Genomic DNA, 26837 nt, shown 5'->3' with positions numbered 1-26837 from the left:
AATGGTCACAATCAGGAGGAATGAGTGCCCATCTCAGAACTAGCTATCATCGGTAGACTGAATCAGTAGTCCATTCTGCCACAACCCTTCCCTCCTCCCAAGGGGACTGGGGGTGGTCTGCCAGTCCACTGCCAGGATCGCTTCAAGAACCTCCTCCTTGTACAGCCTGGAGTAAATTCATAGAGCTCTTCTAAGATGGCCTAATAGGGCGTCATCCAAGATGGCCTAATAGGGAGGGTGTCACCAACATAAGACACACATCAGATCATCTGTGCGTTGAGAGAAGCCAGTGTCACAAAAGAGAGACACGAAGCATGGAAGAATGCACACGCACAGAAAGAATTAACAGAGCAAGCAGCCCGGGATTTGAAAAACACCATCATTCGCTCATTTAAATATATCTTGGTCTCACCAATATGTACTGGGCACTATTTTAACTACCAGAAATACTATGGTAAACACTACCAGGCAAGGTCACTACCATCAGGGACATTCCCATTTGCTGATGGAGAAAAAACAAACTGAATAAAATATCAAAGAGCAAGAGCAGAGTTAAAGGGTGGGGGAGAGAGAAAGTGAATGTGTCTGTGAGCGCATTATGTCAAGCTTTGGCTCAAGGGGTCCGAGACTATGTCCCTGATGAAGATCTCTGAGCACAGATCTGAATGTGTGCGAGCAACACTTATCACATCCTGGGAAGACGCAGGGGTCAGGGGCCGAACAGGGAGGAGCAACAGGTATAGGTACTTGCAGGATTGATACGTTGACAACAGCAGGGAGATCAAAACGTCTTCAGCAGAATGGGCAAGGTGGGGAGAGTTCAGAGATCCACAGGAGCCTGATCATCTAGGACATTCCAGGTCATTATGAGAACTAGTGATTTTATGCAAAGCTTAATTAATACTCTGTACCAAAAGATACAAGACAGTATTTTAAACAGCAAATCTTTAAAAAGAATCAACTAGTAGTCATGTAAATTAAAGGCTTCGCCTTTGAAATGAATCATTCAATGGAGGAGTAGAATAGCAGATGGGACACAAAAAAGGAGCAAATTAGTAAGTTGGAGGAAAAACCCAAATATTTTTTCTTCCCCAGAATACAGGACAAACATACAATTAAAAGATGCAAAATAAGACAAGGAAGATAGAGACGCAAAAAACCTATACAGAAGATTCAAATTTTATCTAATACAATGTTAGAAGATACTATTAGAAAGTCTTTATAGGAAAAATGAAGGAAAGATGATATTCAAAACAATACAAGTGTAAATATATACTTGAATAATTTCATTAAAAGTCTTTGATATCAGGGTGCCTGGGTGGCTCAGTGGGTTAAGCCTCTGCCTTCAGCTCAGGTCATGATCCCAGGGTCCTGGGATCGAGCCCTGCTTCCCTTCCTCTCTCTCTGCCTGCCTCTCTGCCTATTTGTGATCTCTGTCAAATAAATAAATAAAATCTTTAAAAAAAAAAGAAAGAAAGAAAGATTGCTTTGGCTATTGGAGATCTTTTGTGATTTCATACAAATTTTAGGATTGTTTATTCTAGCTCTATGAAAAATGATGGCCTATCACAATACCACAGACTTTGCGGTTTTTAACATCCTGGACTTGTGGCTTCCAACACCCTGGGGCTCACAGACCAAGAGCCAGAGCTGTCCTCTTCAACCTCTGCCCCAGGGTAACCTAGAGCTCCATTATAATATATTTATGTTGTGCTTTGGGACCACCCCCCCCCCCCCGCGCCCCCACATATCACCCTAAACCCATAGGGGAAGATGGCCATGACAGTTCTGGCCAAGACTATTGTAGGGCCAAAAAGTGCCTCTCACAACCAGTAGGGGGAGTCCCTCAGATGACTGGAGACAACGTCAGTTGGAGCCCACCCTTAGCTATGACCCATAACCTATGCAAACATGAAAAGAATTGCCACCTCTGGGTCCGCCTGCTCTCCCAGCTTGAGAGTTTATTGTCCTTCATCAGCTGCCTTGTGCTTGTCACACTCCTTTTGGCTGTCTTTACTTGATTCCAGATCCCCACATAAATCTTTCGTGGGGCATCCAAGAACCAAGACCTCCAGTCACACAATGCAGATTCTCTCCCCCACCCCAGTAATAATTATTGCTTCAAATACTGTTTCTATTCCTTTCTCTCTTCTTCCTGTATTTCTACTTTACATCTCTATGCCATTTATAGTTGTCCCACAGTTCTTGGATTTTTCCAGTCTTTTTTTCCTTTTGCTTTCCCGTTTTGGAAGTTTCTACGGTCATATCCTCAAGCTCGGAGATCTTTTCCTCACTATGTCCAGTCTGCTAATGAGGCCACCAAAAGTATTCCTCATTTCTGTTATAGTGTTTTTGATCTATAGTATTTCTTTTTGATTCTTTCTTGGATTGCCATCTTTCTGCTTACCTTATCCGTCTGTTCTTGCATGTTGTCTACTTTTCCCATTTGATCCCTTAACATATTAATCATAGTTGCTTTAAATTTCTGGTCAGATCGTTCCAACATCTTTACAATGTCTGGTGCTTGTTTAGTCTCTTTAACATGTGTTTTTTGGGGCACCTGGGTGACTCAGTCATTTGCGCCTTCAGCCCAGGTCATGATCCTGGGGTCCTGGGATCAAGCCCCGAACTGGGCTCCTTGCTCAACAGGAAGTCTGCTTCTCCCTCTCCCTCTGACCCTCCTCACCCCTGCTCATGCTCTCTCTCTTTCTCTTTCAAATGAATAAATTAAAAAATCTAAAAAAATTAAAATATTTTAAAAAATGTGTTTTTTGGTTTTTGGTTTTTGGTTTTTAGTTTTTTTGTTTGTTTGTTTGTTTTTGCTTTTTAGTATGTCTTGTAAATTTTGGCCCGATAGCCAGATATAACATACTGGACAAAAGACACTGTTGTGAGAAGGCCTTTAGTAATGTTGTGGTAAGGTATGGGAGGAGAGGAAATATTCTATAGCCCCATAATTAGGTTTCCATTGTTTAGTAAGCCAGAGTCCTTGACTATGAATGAACTTCAGTGCTTCCTAGCTTCTTCCCCTCTTAGGTGAGACACCGTGGCTCTAGGGGGCTGGCGTTGGATATTTCCCTCCCTCTAGTCAGTGAAGCTCTGATAAAACCCCAGCAAGTTAAACTCTGGTAAAATCATTTCTCCTGAGGGCAGGCTTTGTTAAGAAGAAAAGAGTACAATGGCATAGTTTACAATGGTTACTTGTCTCCTCTTCTGCCAGAAGCATCAGGGACATTTCTTTCATAGTTACAGTAAGAAGCTGGTTGAGCTCCTACCAAGGGAAATAACAAAAAAGTGTGTGGATGTCCCCTCCCCCACCCCGGACTGGATCCTCCTGAAGTTTTTAACACTCGAACTGGTCCAGATGGAGCCTACATCAATCTACTAATTATAGTTCAGGTTTTCCTACCACAGCACCAATTTCTGTTCCAGTGAGTTGTAAATCTCTGTAGCCCCCTGTTTGTCTCTCCAACTTGGGAGGTAACGGTTCACGTAGTGATCTCATTTCTGTGATAGATCTAAACAGAGTTGTTTATTTTTCAGTTTGTTCAGCTTTTTACTTGTTATAAGGATGGAATGGTGATTTCTCAGCTTCCTTAACTTGAAAAAAAGTACCTACCAAAACCTAAGCCATATTTAATGATAGAACTTTAGAAACACTTTAGTTAAAGTCATTTTCTCCCTTTTTAATATTATTCAATGTATCTTGGAGGCTTTCCCATTTATAAATACTAGAAAAGGTGAAACAAAACTCTTTCTTTGCAAAGAACATTATTTTCTACTAGAAAATCCAGAGCAATAAACTAACAAACTTTTAGAATTACAAAGGAAGTTTAGTTAGGCATAAAATACAAGATTAATTTTTAAAATATTTCCATATATCAGTAAAAATAAAGTAGAAAAGATAGTTTTTTTAAAAGACCCTTCACATAAGCAACAAAATCATAAAGTACTTGAAATAAAGTTGATTTAAAATTTGTATAAGACCTTTGTGGAGAACCTTTGAAACTTTATTGAAAAACATAAAAGAAAACTTGAATATATTGAAAAGAATTCAACATTTTATTAGAAGTCTTAGGCAATGAAAAAGATAGAAAAACAACGTATAAATTGATGAGGGAGCAGAAGGCTGGCTTAGGACAAAGCAAAAGCTGGCATCTTGCACCCCCTTTCCACCTGCTCCCCTCCGTAATATGTGTGACATTCCTCAGGCACCCCTGACTGCCTTAAAAGAGAAACAAATAGTCAACTTGCAGAGATCACAATCCTGCAAGGTGGGAGTCTCCCTTGGTTTACCAATGTCCTAGAGATTTACAACAAAGAAGCTATCTTTTCAATAGCCCAATATCCAGAGACAAATAACTCAGTTCCTCAAGCCCTAATGTCACCCTCCCCTCCATAAACAAAACTGAAGGAGGCTGAGGTAGAAGGAAATGTAAATAAAGTTAAATTTCTTCTAAACCCAAATCTCACTAACAAGGACACTTGATAGGAGAAATGTGAAACTTTATCTCTGGATCTCCAAGATAGTGTCGAGAATCATTCCCAAGCATATGGCCCACTGATAGACATCTAAAGGGTCTCACAAGAAGATTTTTACTACTAGTAATAAATAACCTTTCTCCCAACAATAGCTAGCGCCACAAGATCCTGGAGACCTTGCTTCCAAAATTCCTTAGAGACTAACATCATCCCCTTTGTCCTCACCTACCCAACTCCTTTGTATATATAGAATCAGCCACTCCTCAGGATAGCGGGGCAGCAGCTCTTCCTGCCCACGGGTCCTGTCCCCGTGCTTTAATAAACCCACCATTTTGGACCAAAGATGTCTCAAGAATTCTTTCTTGGTCATCAGCTCCGGACCTCACCCCACCGAACCTCACCTATGTTCTAGAACTTCATCATAAATGATGGAAAGGAAGATTTAAAATTGGTCTTTTTTGCAGTCACTGATACTGATTGTTCAGAAAATTAAAGTGTATCCTAGAAACTGGCAAGACATTTTCTTGGATTTTCAGCAAGGATAGAAATATGATCTACATGCAAAAATTAATATCCTCTCTATATCCACTTAGAAACTAATCAAAAAATATGTTAGAAAAAATTGAATTCCCATTTGTAGTGGGTTGAATCATGTCCTCCTAAAATTCATGTCTATCCAGAACCTCAGAATATGACTTTATTTAGAAATTGATTTTTGCAGATATAATTAGTTAAGGCTCTCCAGATGAAATCATCGTGAACTTAGGATAGGTCCTACAACTGATGACTGATGACTGGTGTCTTTATAAGAGAATGGAGAGGGAGGTTTTGGAGACACAAGGAAGAAGGCTACATGAAGACTGAGGCAGAGATCGGAATTGGGTTGCCACAAGCCAAGGAATGCCAGGGACCAGGGGAGCTGAAGAAGTCAGGAAGAATCCTCTCCTCAAGCCTTTGGAAGAAGTGTGGTCCCATCCACACCTTAATTTCAAACTTCAAGACTCCAGAACATTGAGAGAATAGATTCTTGTTGTCTTAAGCCACCAAGTTTGTGGTAATTTTTTATGACAGTCCTAGGAAACTAGTATAACAATTCATGATAACACACACACACACACACACACACACACACACACACAATCCTATAAAATCCCTAGGAATAATTCCATTTATAAATGTATACAATCTTCATGAAAAAAAAATCATATATTTTTACAGAAAAACAAAAAGAAGACCTAAACAAGTGGGTAAATATCAAGTTCATGGATGGGATGATTCACCATTTTGACATCAATTCTCCAAAAATTAATCTATAAATTCAGTATGTCTGATGCCTGAGATCAATAGGATTTTTCATAAATTTTTACATGTTAATTACAAAGTTTATATCGAAGTATAAAATTTTAAGAACAACCAAGATATTTTTGTTTTAAAAAAAAAAACGGGGCTGGAGAAATAAAATTTGTTCAGTCTAATATGTAATCATATTATAGATTTATAGTGATTAAAATGTGTTATTGGCACACTAAAAATCTATTCTTTTTATAAGAATAGATTCCAGAAACAGACCCACGAATGTATAAGAAAGCCAAATTCTAGAAGTATTGCAAATGACAAATGAATACCCAAAAAGATATTTAGCCTCACAAAGATTCTTAAGAATACAAATAAAAAGGAAAATGAGATAATTTAATATTTGTACTTCATATTCATTAATGAAACATTAAGAGAACTTAAAAATTGCTTATTTATAATTGTTTTGATATATGAGCTATTTAAGCCCCTGGAAAATTTTTGTTGGTTAGATTAAACAATGTAGAACTTTAAAGGGAAATAAAATATACTAGTTTCATGAGTACAGGTTGAAATTAAAAATTTAAATAATTTTATAAATTGGTTTTAATATTAACAAGGACCTCTTACAAGTGATTGTTAAAATTTGCTATGAACAGATATTGTAAGCACTATGTTAAATATAATAAATGGGTTTCATAATCTGTAACTTTAAAAAACTATTACATTTTAAAACCAAAAAACCCTCTGAAGAGTGGTTTCTGTAGCCAAAAATGCCATTTTCAAGGCACCAAAAAAAAAAATTAGTTGGCAATATTGTTTAGGAAACACATATTCATACAATAGTACCATATATTTCTATAAGTACAAATAATACACAAAGAAAAGAGTACATATGAAACTAAGAATAGTGTTTTCCCTCAGAAAAAAAGGTCAGGGAGATTTAATCAGTAACTGCTGAATATTTTGCAATGCAAAAGCATTCATGTATTGCTTGTGTAAGTAAAAATAAAGAAAAAATTTTTTGTCAGGTCATGTGTACCCATTTTGGGTTCAATAATCAGAGTCAATAAACTTATGACTCTCCACGTTCTTTCAGAATAAATCTGTGTAAGACAAAGTTATCCTTGTTCCTTTTATAGCAACATAAAGCCACTCTCCCAGCAGTGATATTTCCAACCACCTTCCTGCTTGAGGAGCTTTATATAATGGGTAAAACTAAACAATACAAAGAAGACTCAGAGTGTAATTTTGGCACTAATGCTGAGAATTTAGGGGTATTTGTCAATATTATCACGGCAAGGATAAAACATCCTATAATGGTTTACGGAATATCAATGAAAGAAATAGAAAAGCTTACTCAAAAGGGGAAACTGGGGTGCGGAATTATTGACATACAGGACCTTATTTTCCAAGCATAGCCCAGAGAAAACACTTATTTCGGAGAGCTAGAGGCAGAATTCCTCTTGAGGGGCTAAGACTTTTGTCTGTTTGCTAGCAAAAGAACCTGCAGCCAGGTTGGGTATGAAATGATAGGCTTTAGGCAAGGTCTGGAAGAGAAGGCAGAACAAAGGGACGACTGAAATCCGTGGCATAAAGATTTCATCCTAGGGCAAAAATGAAAGGTCCTAATATTGAAGCCGAGCATCCTTGGATTGAAGTCCTTTTAAAATTATCACCTATGATCCTGTCTTGAAGAGCAAAAAAGCAAAATAAAGAGCTCAGATACAGAGGTTTTTGGAAAATGGGATGTTTACTTAAATTTCCTGTTACCAGTTAAAATCTTGTGCTTAGAAATTTTATTAGTTTTTAAAATTATGGGGTTTTAACGTTTATTTATTTATTTATTTTTCTTAAGAAAAAGATCAGGGGTGCATATTGTTTTGCCTGGCTGAGGCTTTAGTAATATCTGATAGGATTACAAAACTCCTCAGTAAAATTTTATGTAAAAATTTGCCTAGCACAGGAGATGGCCCCACCCTGATCTGGAACCTAGAGCCAGGAGCCAAAAGATCTGCCAGACTTCCTTTGCTCCTACATGTTTGTTCTTAGAAGAGCAAGTCCCAGGCTATACAGGTGAGATGCTGTATAGTATATATATATATATATATATATATATATATATATATATGTATAGTATAGTATGTATGTATAGCGTAGTGTATAATATACACTGTATATATATATGTGTATGTGTATATATATATATATATATATACACATATACAGGTGAGACACCCAGCTCCTGGGTCCAGAACCATGCCTCCCTATCCCAGGTAAGTATTGGCTCTCCCCTCTGCCAAAGGGCAGTCTCTAGGGATGACGGCAATAAAGATCATTTCTGTTCCTACATAGTCAGAATGTTAGGTACAATTAATCAGTGAAAGGCCAGTTGGAATTATTTACAGAGAAACATCCTTCACTGCTTTCCTGGGACAATAAGAAAACACAAAGAATGTTGTCTTTGCCCTTGGAAACCCAAGAGGAAGAAAGACATGCTGGAGAAATGGCTTGATGGGCCAGCAAAATGGCAGGACAGCCGGGCTCAAGGAGAAATAAGGACCAGAGAGAAAAGTGCAGTGATGAAGATGATTGAGAGCTAGAACAGGGATAGGTAGACTAAGGTAAAGTAATAGTAGCTTTCATACGGTTGATTTGGCTCTGCTGTGAGGCTACTTTACTCCATCACCTACCTACCCAAATCTTCAGCACCATATGCATTAATTGTCTTAGTCGTTCTTCGGCGATAATTAAAGGAAATGAAAAGCACCTGCATACCACAGGAGGGAGGGAAGAGAAGAACCACAAGGTACAAGACAGAGCAGAGATGGAATTCTAAGTAAACAAGAAAGAAGAGTGCTCTAAGCCCCTGAACTTCATGCTGAGGAATCTTTGTAGAGATTTAGTGTGCAGACTATGTGAGCTGGGGCTGGAGAGAGCGTAAAAAATGTATTAAAGGGAAAGATAATCCCAAAGTTTGGTGGTCTGGCGACCATCCAGGACTCTATCATGTGGATTACATGATCATTGACAGCGGACGTGGAGAAACAAAAAGCTCAAAGAATGGTTCTCTGCACTCCAGCGGACTCAGATTCATTACTTTAACCATCTATCTGCCAATCCATCTATCTCTGATTTTATCTATCAACTTGCCCAGCCCCAGTTTTCCTCGATAACATTTTGTGTTTCCCAGTCTGCGGCCACACCAACCTAAATCCAACAAAACGCAAAATGCATGCAAGCAGGAAAACTGGGCGGAGCGAGAAAAAAGGACTTTTTCTTGCAATTTCCCTCTTTGGTGGCAGGAGGTGGCATACTAGAGATTTAGGAGATCACCTGGGTGAGTTTTTCTGTGTCCCCTGTGGTGCCCCTGCGACAACTACGAATCCCAGGTAGCTCCATAGCTGTCCTTGGGCTTGATGGAGGTCAGCAGTCAGCGCTCAGAGACAATCACCAGCCAGGTCTGAGCAGATGCCTCTGGCCCTCACACACTACAGTCCCCTTTTAGGTCTTCATCCTGTGTGTTGCTCACTGTCCAATTCTGTCCAGTTTCCTCCACTAGGAATTTTCCATTATTCCACTGGCCTGCCTGGACATACTCCTGCAACTGCTTGTGGCTTACAGGCCTGTCAACAGTGCCTCACAGTGGTAGAATTGGCTTCATTTTCCATTCTTAGAACTCTCAAGTAACTTTGATTTCTTCTCACATAAAAGAGTCACAAGACTTTCTTTTAAGATTTACATGTGTGTGTGTGTGTGTGTGTACACTAGTGTCAAGGGATATAAAAAAGTTTATTAGAAATGAAACATTCAGACAACAAAAAGAAATTAAAGGCATCCAAATCGGCAAAGAAGAAGTCAAACTATTACTCTTTGCAGATGATATGATACTATATGTGGAAAACCCAAAAGACTACACTCCAAAACTGCTAGAACTTGTACAGGAATTCAGTAGAGTGTCAGGATATAAAATCAATGCACAGAAATCAGTTGCATTTCTCTACACCAACAACAAGACAGAAGAAAGAGAAATTAAGGAGTCCATCCCATTTACAATTGCACCCAAAACCATAAGATACCTAGGAATAAACCCAACCAAAGAGGCAAAGAATCTATACACAGAAAACTATAAAGTACTCATGAAAGAAATTGAGGAAGACACAAAGAAATGGAAAAATGTTCCATGCTCCTGGATTGGAAGAACAAATATTGTGAAAATGTCTATGTTACCTAAAGCAATCTACACGTTTAATGCAATCCCTATTAAAATCCCATCCATTTTTTTCAAAGAAATGGAACAAATAATCCTAAAATTTATATGGAACCAGAAAAGACCTTGAATAGCCAAAGGAATATTGAAAAAGAAAGCCAAAGTTGGTGGCATCACAGTTCCAGACTTCAAGCTCTATTACAAAGCTGTCATCATCAAGACAGTATGGTACTGGCACAAAAACAGACACATAGATCAATGGAACAGAATAGAGAGCCCAGAAATAGACCCTCAACTCTATGGTCAACTAATCTTCGACAAAGCAGGAAAGAATGTCCAATGGAAAAAAGACAGCCTCTTCAATAAATGGTGTTGGGAAAATGGACAGCCACATGCAGAAAAATGAAATTGGACCATTTCCTTACACCACACATGAAAATAGACTCAAAATGGATGAAGGACCTCAATGTGAGAAAGGAATCCATCAAAATCCTTGAGGAGAACACAGGCAGCAACCTCTTCGACCTCAGCTGCAGCAACTTCTTCCTGGGAACATCGCCAAAGGCAAGGGAAGCAAGGGCAAAAATGAACTATTGGGACTTCATCAAGATCAAAAGCTTTTGCACAGCAAAGGAAACAGTTAACAAAACCAAATGACAGCTGACAGAATGGGAGAAGATATTTGCAAATGACATATCCGATAAAGGGCTAGTGTCCAAAATCTATAAAGAGCTTAGCAAACTCAACACCCAAAGAACCACTAATCCAATCAAGAAATGGGCAGAGGGGGCACCTGGGTGGCTCAGTGGGTTAAGCCTCTGCCTTCAGCTCTAGGTCATGATCTCAGGGTTCTGGAATCGAGCCCCGCATCGGGCTCTCTGCTTGGCAGGGAGCCTGCTTCCTCCTCTCTCTCTCTGCCTGCCTCTCTGCTACTGTGATCTCTATCTGTCAAATAAATAAATAAAGTCTTAAAAAAAAAAAAAAGAAATGGGCAGAGGACATGAACAGACATTTCTGCAAAGAAGACATCCAGATGGCCAACAGACACATGAAAAAGTGCTCCACATCACTCGGCATCAGGGAAATACAAATCAAAACCACAATGAGATATCACCTCACACCCGTCAGAATGGCTAAAATTAACAAGTCAGGAAATGACAGATGCTGGCGAGGATGTGGAGAAAGGGGAACCCTCCTACACTGTTGGTGGGAATGCAAGCTGGTGCAACCACTCTGGAAAACAGCATGGAGGTTCCTCAAAAAAGTTGAAAAAAGAGCTGCCCTATGACCCAGCAATGGCACTACTAGGTATTTACCCTAAAGATACAAACGTAGTGATCCGAAGGGGCACGTGCACCCGAATGTTTATGGCAGCAATGTCCACAATAGCCAAACTATGGAAAGAACCTAGATGTCCATCCACAGATGAATGGATAAAGAAGAAGTGGTATATATATATATATATATAATGGAATACTATGCAGCCATCAAAAGAAATGAAATCTTGCCATTTGCGACGACGTGGATGGAACTAGAAGGTATTATGCTTAGCGAAATAAGTCAATTGGAGAAAGATAACTGTCATATGATCTCCCTGATATGAGGAAGTGGAGATGCAACGTGGGGGGGTTGGGGGGTAAGAAAAGAATAAATGAAACAAGATGGGATTGGGAGGGAGACAAACCGTAAGTGACTCTTAATCTCACAAAGCAAACTGAGAGTTGTTGGGGGGAAGGGGGTCGGGAGAGGAGGGTGAGGTTATGGACATTGAGGGGGTATGTGCTATGGTGAATGCTGTGAAGTGTGTAAACCTGGCGATTCACAGACCTGTACCCCTGGGGATAAAAATACATTATATGTTTATTTAAAAAAAAAAAAAGACATCACTTTCTCTGACTGTTCTAGCCAAAAATGGGAAAAAAACAAAATTGAAACCTAAAAAAAAAAAAAAAAGAAAGAAATGAAACATTAGTTTATCAACAATACAGAGGACTTTAGTATCCTATCTCTTCCCTCCATCTCTGTAATTAGTCATACTTCATGTAAACATCCATTATGTTTTTAAGTCGGGTAATGTTAAGTCAACATATATGATGATATCCACTATCTATGTCTGAAATGAGAAATCAACCTGCCCCTGAGCTCATCTTCCCCCTAAGGCAAATTCAAACTCCACAGCTTCTGTGAAATATCAAATAATGAAAGGAAAATGTACAGGCTTAAAAAGAAATAATGCTAATAATAATAATAATACAACACTGCTTGCAGGGATAATAAATGAAAGGCAGAAAATGAAATAGGTCTCTAAAGTAATTCCTTAAGAATTTCATGTCTACGCTCCTAAAATAATACCTACCAAATAAAATCTAAATTCCTCCTGCTTATCTGTGCTGTACACACATAGTTCATTCACAGAGAAGATGGGGTTCCTGGAAATGGGGCCATGAACCGAGTGAGCGTTTGCCTGGCCTATATCACATTGCCCCATTGAGGTAGTGCTTGGCCTCTCCCACTGCCCATCACTGTCCCTTCACTGACCCCAGCACTGGTTGCCTTCCACTTCCACGTGTTAACACGCTGTCTCGTCCTTCCAAGCTGCAATCAGGTTCATGAGGTCCTGGACAATGTCAAGGACTAGCCCCAGAACTGGATAGTCGGATAGCTAATCTTTACTCTGTTCCTCAGATGTTTCCTTGAATGGGCTTTGAGTTTCCCACCTAAAACTGAAATCTGCTGTGACACTCATTTTTTTGTTTTGTTTTCTGCAGCAGGCCCAGTTCTATCTCTGGCACTGCTTTGGTCAGCCCGGTTGAGTCAAAGCTGTTCACCAGAACAAAGAAGAAATGGAAGGAAAGGGGCCTCAAAGGAAGAAATAATGCCTTTTTTTTTTTTCCAGAAAACTTATGCCCTTGAAGAAATTAGCCCAATTGTTCTGCGCTAGTTCTTATTAAATGTATACAGTCACCCTCAAAACTTAGAACTACGACTCTAAATTTATACATGCAATTTCAGTGAAAAGCCACTTTATAAAGAATCAGCACTGTGAGAAGTGAAATTAAATGGAGTACATATGAGTGAGAGGCAATAACTTTTAAGAATAAGTAAAACACCAAAACAAGGTCAAAAATTTTTCAGAAGTGGAGTGAGAGAATGAACTAAAAAGGTAGGAGGTGGTAGTGGTAAAAATGAGATCTTAAAGTTGAAGTTTTGGAGGTATTGTCATTATTGGTAATGGTGAAGTCTTAAAATATAGCCATAGGAGTGGGTGGCAGATTAGGGTAGAGATAAGGCCAGGGAAGGAAAGGAGGTCATAGAACTGAAAAGTTGGGTCTGGAAAAGTTACAGATGTGGATGTTAAGATCACCAAGAATTGAATACAGGTAGTATAAAAGGGAGTGATTGTGAGCCAGGAGCTAGAACCTTCTAGGACCAGTGTGACAGTGTCCCAGTTGGGGGTCCGAAGATAATGCAGAAAGTGGAAGAGATTATTTAGAGAAGACAGTGAGGACACAGGGGATTTTGTTAAGACTATGAGTTCCAGAGCACACAATAAAAGGGATTTGGAAGTTTGGGGGGAATAGAGACATGGGAGAAAGTAGTCAGCCAAATGGGAAGAGAATCTGAAGGACAAAGATTGACTAGGGAGACCGGGTTTCACAGGGTGACCATAGAACAGAGGGATAAAGGACCTAGTGAGATTACATAGATACTGAAGCTAAGGCAGTGAGTGTTGAAGGATAAAGTCTTACCAGAAGCACGTTATTGTAACTCCCACTAACAACTCTTGTAACAAGCTCTTTTGTAACTCCTGCCAGTGGATGTAGAGAAGTCAGGAGAGGGGCGGTCTTATGCCAAGCAGGAATAACTCTGAAAATTTCTTTCCAATCCCCCTCTACCTTCATCTTCCATGTGTGTCCCAGGCCCTATAAAGGGATAACAAATAGGTCTCATTTTTCATGGATAGGGAGTGACCACCCGGAGCACCATGGCATGAACAACTTCAAGACCATGCCCAGATTCAGGAGAGCAGGCAAACAGCCACATATGTGCCAGCATCTGTGTTCCCTAGTTTAAGGTAATTCCCTAAAGTTCAATTCTGTTCCCAATTTTCCATCCCACTCCTCACTTTGTAACCCACTTGCTAGTCACTTGGACACTCATAAAGCTTTTAGGACTTTAACACATACTATTTCACGGTGGGCTACAACCTCCGCCCCTGGGTGATCTCAGCCTGCTGCTCTGGCTGCTAAGGACTCCCAAGTCACCATGTCCAGTCAAGGCCTCATCCCTGAGCACTTGTCTGTGAGTGTCTCCAGGGCTTTGGGCATCTCAGACGTGTTCTTCAAACCGTCCTGTCCTCACCACCCCGAAGGGTCCTCTCCCATCCCAGTTGGTGTACTCCTATTTGCCCTTCCGAACAACCCAAGTCATCTTCAACACTCCCTTTCCCTCAGCTCACCAGTCCCCAGTTTCTATGCATCTAGCCTCTGACTGTCCTTAAACCTGTTCCCTCTCCATCCTCCCCACTATCTTGTTCACATCTGTCTCTCCTTCCAAGCAGACTTGGGAAGTACCTGTCACCTCCTCTTCCCACAGCCATCAGAGCGACCTTTCTTAAAGGCTTCATGGCTTTATGTCACGGACAAGATAAAGATCAAAGTTCTTAATCCTGGACACACAACACTGCATATGTTTGTCCAGGTGCCTCTCACTCTTGCTAGACTGTGACCACCACCAGGGCAGGAATGAGCACCTCTTTTAGCTTGAATTCCCACGCATGGCTTGGAGATGTGGAACATACTCAAAGTTAAGTGAAGTAATGCAAGCAGATAGAGGAGAAGTATAAAAAACCAAGTTTTAAAGACTCACTCTGATGCTGGTTGACATGAGATCATTTTCCACTAGCTCTCACCACCAGCTCCTTCATCTCTCTTCTTACCATGAATAGCAGAGGTATAGAAATTCTTTTTATTTGACAATTAATAAAAGATATACCAAGGGTAGAAATGGGGTATTGATATGAATTTTCTAATATTGGATTCTGGCTTCACCATTTCCCAGATGTACAACTTTGGGCAAGATACTTAAACTCTGTAACCTAATAACCTCTGTACTAATAGTACCTGATTCAGATGGTTCTTATGGGAATTCAGTGAGGCAGTGTGTATAAAGTGTGTGGAATAAGAAATGTTCAGTAGATAATAGTTGTGTTTGGTGTTCTGAAAGAGGTTGGCTGCACACTTCATTCATTGATAACTGGAAACATTATTGCTGTTAGTTAGACAAGAAACATGCATGCATTTCCTAGAATGAAGGAATTGTGTCTTTACTTTTTCCATAGTGTTCAGGCCATACAGAGTTAGCTTCTGAAGGAGATTGGGAGTTTTTGTCTCTGGGCTCCTGAACTTTCTTCTCTCCCAATATTTTCTACCCCTCTGTCTTCTCCCTCCAGAGTCCTACTATTCCTGGAAGAAAGGCAGTAAATCCTACAGCTCTCTGTAGAAATAGGCTTGGGGATAGTGGGGATAGGTGGGCTATATTTTTGGCTTTCAATATTATCTTCGAATTTGTCTGTCCATATGTCTCAATGATACCTTGACCCAATTGAATAAACTCATTCATTTTAAACTTGAGTTCCATTACTGGACCATGAATTACACTGTATTTTGTATCAGGGTGTTTTTGACCTTTCCAAAACAACAACAACAAACTAAGTTCATATTGTCCAACTAATCACTAAAGAATGATAATTTGTTAACTGTAAATATTAAAATATGTATGTACAACCATTTCTCTGTTATTGCATTTTTTTCATTTTTTTAACATATTGGATTCTCCAAAAAATGACTTGGGTTGGGGGGGTATCTCCTTTATTCTCTGAGAAGCCATTGAGTGGAGCCTTCTATAGAAAAATTCTTTCTCTTACAGACAATAATTATCTTTTTTTTTTTTAAAAGGATTTTATTTATTTATTTGACAGACAGAGATCACAAGTAGGCAGAGAGGCAGGCAGAGAGAGAGAGAGGGAGAAACAGGCTTCCTGGGGAGCAGACAGCCTGATGCGGGGTTCGATCCCAGGGCCCTGGGATCATGACCCAAGCTGAAGGCGGAGGCTTTAACCCCCTGAGCCACCCAGGCGCCCCCAATAATTATCCTTTATAACATCTCCTCAATGTATTTTTGTGTTAAAAGATCTGCCCCCCCTCTTAAAAGAGAGGAAAGGAGAGGAAGAAAAATAAAAGGCATACGGAGGGATCATATAGCACATAAAATGACAATAATCATGAGCCACCTGTTTTGCAAATTACCAGGGACATTACACATGATAATAAAGGCAAAAAACTTTAAAGAGTTAAAAGTGAAATCATGAGATGCAGTCCACTTTTGGAGTGTACTCCAAAGACCATTTTCAATCTGTGAACTCTTTGTTTCTGGTCCATGGTGAGATAAATATGAAAATTTGAAAGCAAGCCTTTAGAAACTGTTATAGAAATTTGACAAAGTAATTTTATGTCTGTTGAATCAAATAATAAAAGATTTGGGCTTGTATTCTGTATGTCTGATTTTTTACTTCATTTCTAGTAATTATTTTCATTGTACTTCACAAAGGCAAAGAAAAACCTGTCCTTCACTACACATAGTTTGAGAAGCATTGATAAAAGGTATTATTATTTCTGAAATTTTCCTGAAGAACCATTAAATTTCTAATTATAAACTAGTTACATGTCATTATTTGAGAAAATCTGTTTCATACCAAGTGTAAAGAGTTGCAAGCATACAAACAAGTTCCAGAACAGGTTTTGTTTTGTGTTGGGTGACTTGGATAGTTGAGAGTTAGAAACCATTTTCCCACAAAATATCATAAACCTGGGGTTATGTTCTTGGTGTAGTCCAGAAATCCCAGTTATCTCAAAAGATTGCTAAACTATACCATAAAATTTAGTAACAGGTATATACTATAGCCTTAATAACTGGTCTTCTCCATCCTCCTACAATGGAGAAAATAGACTTCTGATTTCCAAATCAGAAAACGTCTCCCTTCCCCATCTGCCTGGGTGCAATGGCGAGTGGTTGCCCTAGCATGGTGGTGGGGATGGGGTAAGAATGGGGGCCACTTCTGCAGGAACTGTTCCAACAGCAACAAGCAGAAAGGAAAAGAGTACGGAGCTGCAGTACCCTTCACAGAGAGTGATGAGGGAATTTCGAGATGGAGTTTAAGGGAATTCACTGGCTGTGTTAACATTAAAGTTTCTCCAAGATTCTCTGAGACTGAGCAGACGTTGATTTTGCTGCCCTTAAAGCCCCCATTATTCACCACAAACACCTCTGCTCTAAACTCTGGGCTGTTGTTCCCTGGGTGGCCCCGCACCAGATTTGGACTAGGCTTTGTCCTTAATTGAGATTTGTCCCTGCCAGAGGGACCCATGACACGAAGAAAGGTTAAGCCTCTTGTTCTTTCAAAAAACAACTATTTATCTACCTACCGTTCAGCATAACCTAATACCCCTTAAGACTGTATCAGACATACACACAGAAACAGAGGGATCTTTATTTTGGGGTGGCGGAGGCAGCAGATGAGAAATCAGAATCTGCTTTTATTTACTGATTGTTTATGAAACTGATGTTTGCTGAAAATTAGCAATTGTCATGGCTTCTGCCTACATGCTGTAGGACGGCAAACCCTGGAAACCAGTGGAAGCTTATTCCAGGTGTACTCACTTGTTTGAACTGTCTCAATCTCAATGGGTAAGTTTCCCTTTTACTCTTTCTTGTCCTTCCTTCCTCCCTCCCTCCCCGCCCTTCCTTCCTCCCCTTCTCCCCCCACCCCTTTCCTTCCCTCATGTTATGGCTGTTAAAGTAAAAAGGGAAATCCAATATATATATTCATTCTTGTTCCCGTAAACCGAGCTAGATCCAAAACTGCGTCCACGTCTTAAGGTCTCTCGCACGGACGAAGCACGACTGGGGCAGAACGTCTCTTTCCTTCCGTCTACACCGTGTTATAGAAAGTAGTTGATTCTAACATAAATGATTTGCAAGAAAGAATCCTGAATCTTTTCCTGGAATGAGAAAGGATCTTTCAAACTTTATCTAGAAGTTTCTTGCCGGTCTATGGAGTAAGGAACGACGAGGGTGAGAAAGGTGCGCGGGGGCTCGAGGTTTGGGGGGGGTGGGGGGTGTCTGCGTTTGCGAAACCAGGTGGAGGAGGCCACGTTTCACGCCCTCAACATAAACTGGGGCGTCCCGGGAAAGCGTTCCTGGGAAAGCGTCCCGGGAGGTCAGCGGTGACAAAGGCCAAGGGCTGGGCCGAGGGCGGAGCCGGGGCGGAGCGCGGCCGGAGCGGGCAGGCGGGCGCCGCCCACCGAGCTCCCCGACCGGCGCGAGCGAGGCGGCGCCGGCTCCCGCGCGATGGGGCGGCTGGTGGGTCTGAGCCTGCTGGGGATCGCGCTGGCGCTCCTGGGCGAGAGGCTCCTGGCGCTCAGGTAGGTGGGCCCGCTGGCCCCCGGCGGTCGGCGCGCGGCCTGGCTGGGGGCCGCCCTCCCCGAGCGAGGGCCCGGGGCCCGGGTGGCCGCGGGCGGCGGCGCGGGCGCAGGCCGTGCAGGGACTCTCGGGCTGCGGCGGGAGAACTGATTGTTCTCGGTTCCGCAGCCAGCTTCCAGCAAAACCCGACGCAGTTTGGGCTCAGTCTGGAGGCTTTCTGGGAAGTCGGGAAGCCTTTGCTGCTTACCGAGTTCCTTGCCACCCGGTCTGCCCAGCGAGGGCTTTGTAGTTACTCACAGGCAAGTCCAGCGCTTTAACTTTTTGCTTTAACTGAGAGCAAAACTATTACTCATGCACTGAACCCTTAATTACAAAGTTTTATTTCACGTCTTTGGTGCCGCTTCTCTTTGGTGCCCGAGCCAGCCGCAGTCTTTCAGTCTTAATAAAGTTGCGTACCGTCCCTTGCCTGCATAGTTTGCGAAATTGTTCAGCTTTATAATCTTGGCGCTGTAGATCGAAGACAACTTGAGATACTCTCCTACTCTTCTTACATCACTTCCTTATTTATCTTCACTCAGGAACCCTGAAGGCGGCATGTCCAACAGCACAAGCCTGGTCCATCTCCCAGTTTAATTATAATGAAAACCGCGGATGGGTCGACATCATAGTTTCTAAATTACCAACTCCAATTTTAGAAGCTTCATGCAAAAGGATTCCAGAAATACGGATTCCCTACCGTGTCCGGTGTGCCATCCTAGGCTCCTGTAATGGAGTGAGGCGCAGTCCTTAACCTTTAAGAAGTTCACTTTCTTACAGGGGGAGGAGAGAAATGAAGCAAATATAGCCATTAGGATGTCCAGACCAGGTACCAAACAAACCCCTGCAGGCTTAAGGGGGTAAGCTTACAGCTCCTGAAGGGGGAGTTCAGGAGAGAGAGACTATTTGACTGTTGGCTTGACAGATGAGTGAAGCACCTACAGGGCCATCCAGGTTGAAAAGTGCAGGGTGAACAGAGGGGAAAGGGTGGGGAAGTTCAGAGACTAGCAGTAGGCCAACTTGAGGGGAGCATAAATTTCGGGGATGAGAATAGTAGGGGTTGGGGGAAGGATAGGTTTTGAGATGGTTAACTCCAGGTTCAAAAGTTGGGGCCTGCTTTGAGAGGCAAAGGAGAACTGTTGATGTTAGGTGTGTGTGTTTAAACAGGAATCTGTTTAAAACCATATAAAACAATCTTGCTGTGCTGTAAAGTATGATTAATTGTGCTGCTGTAGAGATGAAGCTTGAAGGTTGGATTGGAGGAGAGCAGTAGCTCTGGATCCTGGCTGGACAGTAGAATCTGCTGGCGGGCTGATGTCTGGGCTGCACTCCCAGAGACTGATTCAGCTACTCTGCGTGGGGCCCAGGCATGAGTGGTTTTTATTTTTAAAAAATTCTCCTTATAATTCTAGTATGCAGTTATGGTTGAGAAGTAGTAGAACAGAGAGTGGGTGACATGGGGAACCTAGTTAAGGTATTACTGTAGTTTGGAGAGAATAACAGGACAGGGGCCCAGACTCTGGAGCCTCATTGATCAGGGTGGGGAGACTAAGGTGATACCAGGGTTTCTGTCTCTATTGTCCTGTATCTGGAGCTCATCTGCTGATAAAGGGATGCAGGCAGGAGGAACGTTGCGTGGTGGAGGGAGGAAATGGACATGTTGACCCTAATTTTCATGTTATGTAAATACCCAACCTGCTCTGCAGAACATTCTTGAGTTGGATGATTTTGTACGATCTGTCCGGCTCTCCGTTTCAAAGGCAGTAGCACTAAATTCACAAGCTCGTTAAACTGTCCTAAAGTTCAAACCACCAGAGTTCCCACAAATAATAGTTTTTTCTTCTTACTAATCTTAACATTTTAAATTTAAGTCCCTTTAAATGATGTTATAGTTGCAAACCTAAGAAAAAGTAAATAAAGCTTATGTGCACAGAATGTACCTTATAGGTAATTTACAACTTAATGCATCTTTTCTTAAACAGGTGTTTTGTTTTTTGTTTTTTTAAGATTTTGTTTATTTATTTGACAGAGAGAGAGAGATCTCAAGTAGGCAGAGAGGCAGACAGAGAGAGGAGGAAGCAGGCTCCCCACTGAGCAGAGAGCCCTGATGTGGGACTTGATTACAGACCCTGAGATCATGACCTGAGCTGAAGGCAGAGGCTTAACCCACTGAGCCACCCAGGCACCCCCAATGCATCTTTTCTTTATAAAAATTTGACTGCCGTAAATTTTACTAAGCAGTGACTTTCTAAGTTGGTAACTTCATTGGATAGTTGAACTCCCAAATCAGCAGCTGGTGGAAGAAAGTTAATACTTGACAGGTGGCTAGATTTAGCAAATAAAAATGCAGGATGCCCAGTTAAATTTGAATTTCAGATGACCAGCGAATCATTTTGTAGTATTAGCATATCCCGTTGCAATATTGGGGCATAATTATACTAAAATATCATTCTTCACTTGGAATTCAAATTTGGACCTCTTGTATTATCTGGCCACCCTGTGCTTGTGGAATATCAAGTACATGCTGTTTATGGCACGTGGAGTGCTCAAATGTGTAGCATCTCTCCTTTTAGACCCTTAGAGTCTGTCTTGAAAAGCAGCATGTTCTTACCTCCCCATAAGGAAAGGCTCTTCAAAACATAGACTTATTTTTTCGTTTTGTCTTGTTTTGTTTTTTGTTCATTTTTTGCTGTCATCTGGTGCCTGCTATTTCATTATCCTATTTTTAGAGATGGCACTTTGGCACTCAAGTTATTTCTCTCCCCCAGGGCGCCCACTTAAATTTCAACTTGAATTTCAGATAAATAATGAATACTTTTTTAGTGTAAGTATGTCCCAGATGGATAAGTGGAATCAAAGCTGTCTCTTTCCTTCTGAACTGTAACTGGGTAAATTTCCCAGGGGAGGGTGGCATATTATACCAACTTTTCTACTCCTCCCTAGTTGAGCAATAAAGGGGGGACGAGAAGTACACAAATATCCCCAGGCCAGTGGCTACCTGTTGCAAAGTCCACAACCTTGGATGAGTCATGAGACTTGAGTACACCAGAGGCCTATGCAATTAGCAGGAATCCTTAAAACAAGCATCGGAACATTCTGCTTTTTGCCGGATAGATTTTACGACAGCTGTACCAGAAAGCTATCCAGTCTGCTTTCGACCACTTCTGCAAGGTCAGGCTTTATTTTTAAACTACTCTTCTTATCATTTATTGTGTGACTACTGTGTCAAAAGTGTCAGAAGTTCTTTATATCAAGCCAAAATGTCCATTTTTAAAAAAGACTTTGTCTATTTATTTCAAGAGGTGAGAGAAGAGGAGCAGAGGAAGAGAGAGAATCTCAAGCCGACTCCTGCTGAGTGTGGAGCCCGACACGGGGCTCGATCCCATGACCCTGAAACCATGATCTGAGCCACAATCAAGAGTCAGATGTTTAACCGACTGAGCCACCCTAAATCTAATATACAGGGGCCTCTACACGAAAAAATACATTTACTGACATTTGGAAAAAAAAAGCCCTTTTACCCTTATGCCTTCATTCAGTCTTCATGTATGCCTTTCTGCATTAGACATGTTAAAATTGAGGCTGGAGGGGGTCAGCTAATTCGTTCAGCAGGTAATTAATGCTGAACCTGTACTCCAAGCCAGGTCTTCTGATTCCAAATACAGTTTGCCCCAGCTCCCCCACTGCCTCCTAGCTTTTCTGCCTTTGGAGCAAATTACTTCCAGCCTAAGATGCCTAATTACAAATTCTTGGTTAATAAGTACTACAGGCATTACAGGGGCCCAAGGGGTGAATTCCAAGGGGTGTTACCAGTCTGTACTTAAAAGATAAAGCCCCTGTTTGTTTGTATTTAAGCCTGTACTTAAAAGATAAAGCCCTTTCAGGAGTTGGTAAATTCAAAGGCCATGAAATATGGAACAAAGTAACGCCAGGTAGTAACACTGTGTTTCTATTTGCTGGAGATAAGGCAACCTAATAACTAATTGCACCATCTCATCCCACTCCGGGTGGGTAATGCTCTCTCCTGAGTGAAAAATAGAAATTGAGGGGCACCTGGATGGCTCATTGGGTTAAACATCTGCCTTTGGCTCAGGTCATGATCCTGGGGTTCTGGGATCAAGCCCTGTGTTGGGCTCCCTGCTCAGCGGGGAGTCTGCTTCTCCCTCTTCCTGTGCCCCCACCCCCCCCCCCCCCCCCCCCTACCCCCACCCCCCTAAAAAAAAAAAAAAAAAACTTAAAAAAAAAAAAAAAAAAAGCAACTTAGAAAAGAAATAGGAAAAAAAAAAAGGAAATAGAAATTGATTTCATGGTAATGACTGTTGGTTAAGGGTTCAAGCTCTGTGGCCAGATAGCCTGAATTCATTTCTTAGCTCCACTATTTACCTGGCTTCTTGGCTTTTTACTTCACCTTCTGTGCCTCAGGGTCCTAATCTGTAGGATGGGGATATTAATACTACCCGCTCCATAGTGGGGCTATGAAAAATAAAGGAGTTCATTCTTTGGACCCTGAGATCATGACCCGAGCTGAAGGCAGTGGCTTAACCCACTGAGCCACCCAGGCACCCCAGAGGAGTTCATTCTTGTAAAGTGCTAAAGCAACACCAACTCCATAGTAGGTGCCTGAGGAAGATTACCTGTAATTACAGTGTTCAGGCAGGAGTTCTTAGACTTTTGTGCCTCGATCCATTTGGCAGTCTAGTAAAGTCTTGACTCAGCATTATGTTTTTATTTATTTTGTGTGTGTGTGTGTGTGTGTAGTGCCTCTCTCATTTTTTTTTTTTTTTAGTTTTTATTTTAATTCCATTTAACACACAGTGTTATATTAGTTTCAGATGTACAATATAGTAAATCAGCAATTCCATACATTACCATGTGCTTATCACAAGTGCCCTCCTTAATCCCCATCACCTATCTCATGAATCCCCCCACCCACCTCCCCTCTGGTAACCATCAGTTTGTTCTCTATAGTTAACAGTCTGTTTCTTCATTTGTCTCTCTTTTTTTAACCCTATGCTCATTTGGTTTTTTCTATCTTACATTCCACATATAAGTGAAATCATATGGTATTTGTCTTTCTCTGACTTATTTCACTTAGCATGATACCCTCTAGCTCCATCCATGTCACTGCAAATGGCAAGATCTCATTCTTTTTTATGGCTGAATACTGTTCCATTGTATATGTACATACCACATCTTCTTTAGCCATTCATCAATTGGTAGACCCTTGGTCAGCATCATGTTTTTAAATGCATAAAATGAAACACATAGGATTCCAAAACAAAATTAAATACTATGTAAGTTAATACTAATTTGAATACTTAAATACTATTACCAACCTGTTTTTAAAATCTAATATATGATGTAATAACATGGGCTTCTCTCTCTCTCTCTCTCTCCCTAACACAGGGTTCAATCCCAGGACCCTGGGATCATAACCTCAGCTAAAGGTGGACACTTAACAAATGAGCCACCTAAGCACCCCTAACATAGGCTTCTTAATTAAAGCCTTAAATTGATATAAAGGTAGTTGAATATGTAGCAACAGATATTTTGAAGTAGCAGTGAGTATAAACATTATTTTGATGTCTACAACTGAATAACTGAGGTATTACAACTAAACATTATTTTGAGATATCTACAATGTCTGTGATTTCTTTTATTGACAGAGAGACACAGGTACTGCTAGTAGAAAGTTCTGTGGTTTCTTGCCTGTACTCATCATCAAAGGAAATATTTAGTTTCAGTTAGGTTTAAATAAAGATGTATTTTTTTCCCCATCCCTATTCATGGATCCCTGAATTTTACCCATGGACTCCTTAAAGGTCACTGGACTCCAGACTAAGAGTCTCGATGTACATGTTTACAGTGGGTGTCATTGGGCAAATGATTTTTGACTCAGTTGAAGGAAGACAGTGTATTTTCTTTGCTGTGTTATACCTATGATATAGTTGTAACTCAAAGGAAAATAACCCAATTTGAATGAAAAAGAAGAGGAAAGTGAGGAAAACAAAAGAAACCTAGATCAGTAGTGGTTGCCTGGGACATTGTTTATGAGGCTGGCTGTGGGTTAAGGGGAAGGAGTGCTGTGATTGACTGGCCATGTCTGCTATCTCTGACCTCATACATTCGTAAGTGTGCTAGGACATAAGGTGCTAGGCAGCAAAGAGGCTATACCAGAATTATCTGTGTCTGTACCATTTGTTTGTTTATTTCTAATTTGACACGAATGCTTTTAGGCTTATTGATCTGCTAGTCCAAAGAGGTTTGTATAGCTTTCTCTTTGTATATTCCCCCAAACTTCTTCAATCTCTTAACAGTTAGGAGTGCTTTCGGTTGCAAGTAACATACATCAAATTAATTGTAACATATGCAAATAAAGGCTTATTTTTCTCACGTGATAAAAACTTTGTAGGTGAGTCATTCTATAACTTGTCCCTTGAGCGCATAATCATATAAAAATTAGATTCTTGTATTTTTGTCCTTCAGTCCTTCACTTTTTGGCATTATGTCCTCATTCTTGTCATGTTAAGAATACCGAATGGTTGTTATAGTCCTAAGCATCGTATGTATGGTCAGATTATGAAGAAGGGAGAAAGGGGGGATGCCAGTTAGCTCTCTTCTTGTGTCTGCCTTTTCTATCAGGAACAAAAATGTCTTTCTCCAAAGCCTGTGTCATATGAATACCCCTAAATACAAAGGACTCTGGGAAAGCAAATGTTTGGCCTTTCTGTCTCTGCAGTGGAAAGGAGGGAGAAGGAAGGGGGTGACGGTGGCTTTAGGTTTGTCAGAGAACAGGGCCTGCCACCCTGGAAAACAGAAGTTCACTAAAGAGCAGGGAACCAGTGCTTCTACCAGGTAAAAAGCCTAGCAGTTTTCCACTGAAGGAATTTGAAAGTCTTGATGGGCCACAGAAGTTGGAAACAAAATCCTGTCTTTCTCTTATTATAAGAGAGAGATAAGAAAAAATTATTTGATTAACCAGAAGTTATGCACAGTCCTTGTATAACTCGAGTTTTTTTTTTTTTAAGATTTATTTATTTATTTATTTGAGAGAGAGTGTGAGAGAGAACATGAAGGGGGGAGAAGGTCAGAGAGAGGCAGACTCCCCATGGAGCTGGGAGTGCGATGCAGGACTTGATCCTGAGACTCTGGGATCATGACCTGAGCTGAAGGCAGTCGCTTAACCAACTGAGCCACCCAGGCGCCCTATAACTCGAGTTTTAATAGTAGGCAGTCTGCATATTTAGAGATGATATTGTACAGCTAAACTAGCTGATGGAAGATTGCCCTATTGGCAATGTGTAATTGCCAATTGTTGATCTAAAATTGTTGCCAATTGTCGTCAATTGTTGATTCTAAAAAATAACCCATATTAGAGTGTTCAAACACAACTGAATTTTATTTTATCCATATAATTTATCTTTGAAAAAGGTAGATGACAATCCTCATGACCCTTATTTTTGTATAGCTAAATGAGCACAATATGAAGTTGCATAAAACTGTCACCCAAACCAATCCATGATACAGAAACTTGATGAAACTGCAGCTGGGACCCACTGACATAGTTCCATCTGTTTCTGGAATCATGCAATGTCCACTGAACCTGAGAGGTCATCTAACCTCATTCTTACTTTTTGCATGAAGAAGATTGAGGCCTACAGAGATTCACTTGCTAATGGTCAGGCAGGCTTGCTGCTAAGACAGAAACATGATCCCGTCACCCATTTTGAGAAAAATACCATAGCTGGTTAGAGTACTGCCTCTGGAAGGTTCTTCCCAGCAGGTGCCAAACTTCAGCAAAATTCCTTCATCTCTGAGTCACTTCCCTCATCCCTAAACCAGGGACAATGGTACCTACTTCTTAAGGTTGTTTTAACAATTAAATGAAGTCGTTCAGGTAAATCACATAGAACAGTGGTAGACTCAGTGAGTTTTAGCTGTTTTTATTACTCATTTCCTTTTGCCCCCCATGGTCATCAGCCGTAGTAACCTCATCATCACTAGTGTTACTGCTACCACACTAGGCCAAATGTACATATTTCCTTCCTTTAAATCACCTGGGATTGGTAAATATGAGATTCATTGTCTTTTTTATTGCTTTACTGTAAATTTTGTATTATTATAAATTTTTACTACATCTCTATATTTCATATATTTATTTTATTCACTTTAATTTTATTTTATTGCCTTATCACTATATTGTTTCAAAAAATTTTCACACTATTTGAATTATACGATTTGAAATAACATACTGATTTCTTTCTTTATTTACTTGAAATAGAGCAAGAGAGAGAGCACAAGCAGGGCTGAGGGTTAGAGGGAGAGGGAGAAACAG

At 40.7% G+C, this 26837-nt stretch overlaps 1 protein-coding gene across 2 annotated transcripts in view; it reads left to right on the top strand.

The window, feature by feature from the left end:
- Window positions 1-18319: 18319 nt before the first annotated feature.
- LOC111147270 (paraoxonase 2) overlaps window positions 18320-26837 on the top strand; it is a 28306-nt gene continuing 19788 nt past the window's right edge. Inside the window, exon 1 of one of the 2 annotated variants that reach the window (XM_022503210.1) lies at window positions 18320-18468. In XM_022503210.1, the coding sequence (XP_022358918.1) occupies window positions 18395-18468 (74 nt within the window). In that variant the 5' untranslated portion in view covers window positions 18320-18394. The remainder of the gene's footprint in view (window positions 18469-26837) is intronic. The other variant, XM_022503211.1, reaches the window with a different exon arrangement.

Source organism: Enhydra lutris, unplaced genomic scaffold (assembly GCF_002288905.1).
Source record: "Enhydra lutris kenyoni isolate GAN:26980312 unplaced genomic scaffold, ASM228890v2 scaffoldscaffold16, whole genome shotgun sequence".
NCBI lineage: Eukaryota > Metazoa > Chordata > Mammalia > Carnivora > Mustelidae > Enhydra > Enhydra lutris.
The sequence above is the reverse complement of the archived record's forward strand: the minus strand, read 5'-3'. Positions and strand labels throughout refer to the sequence as shown.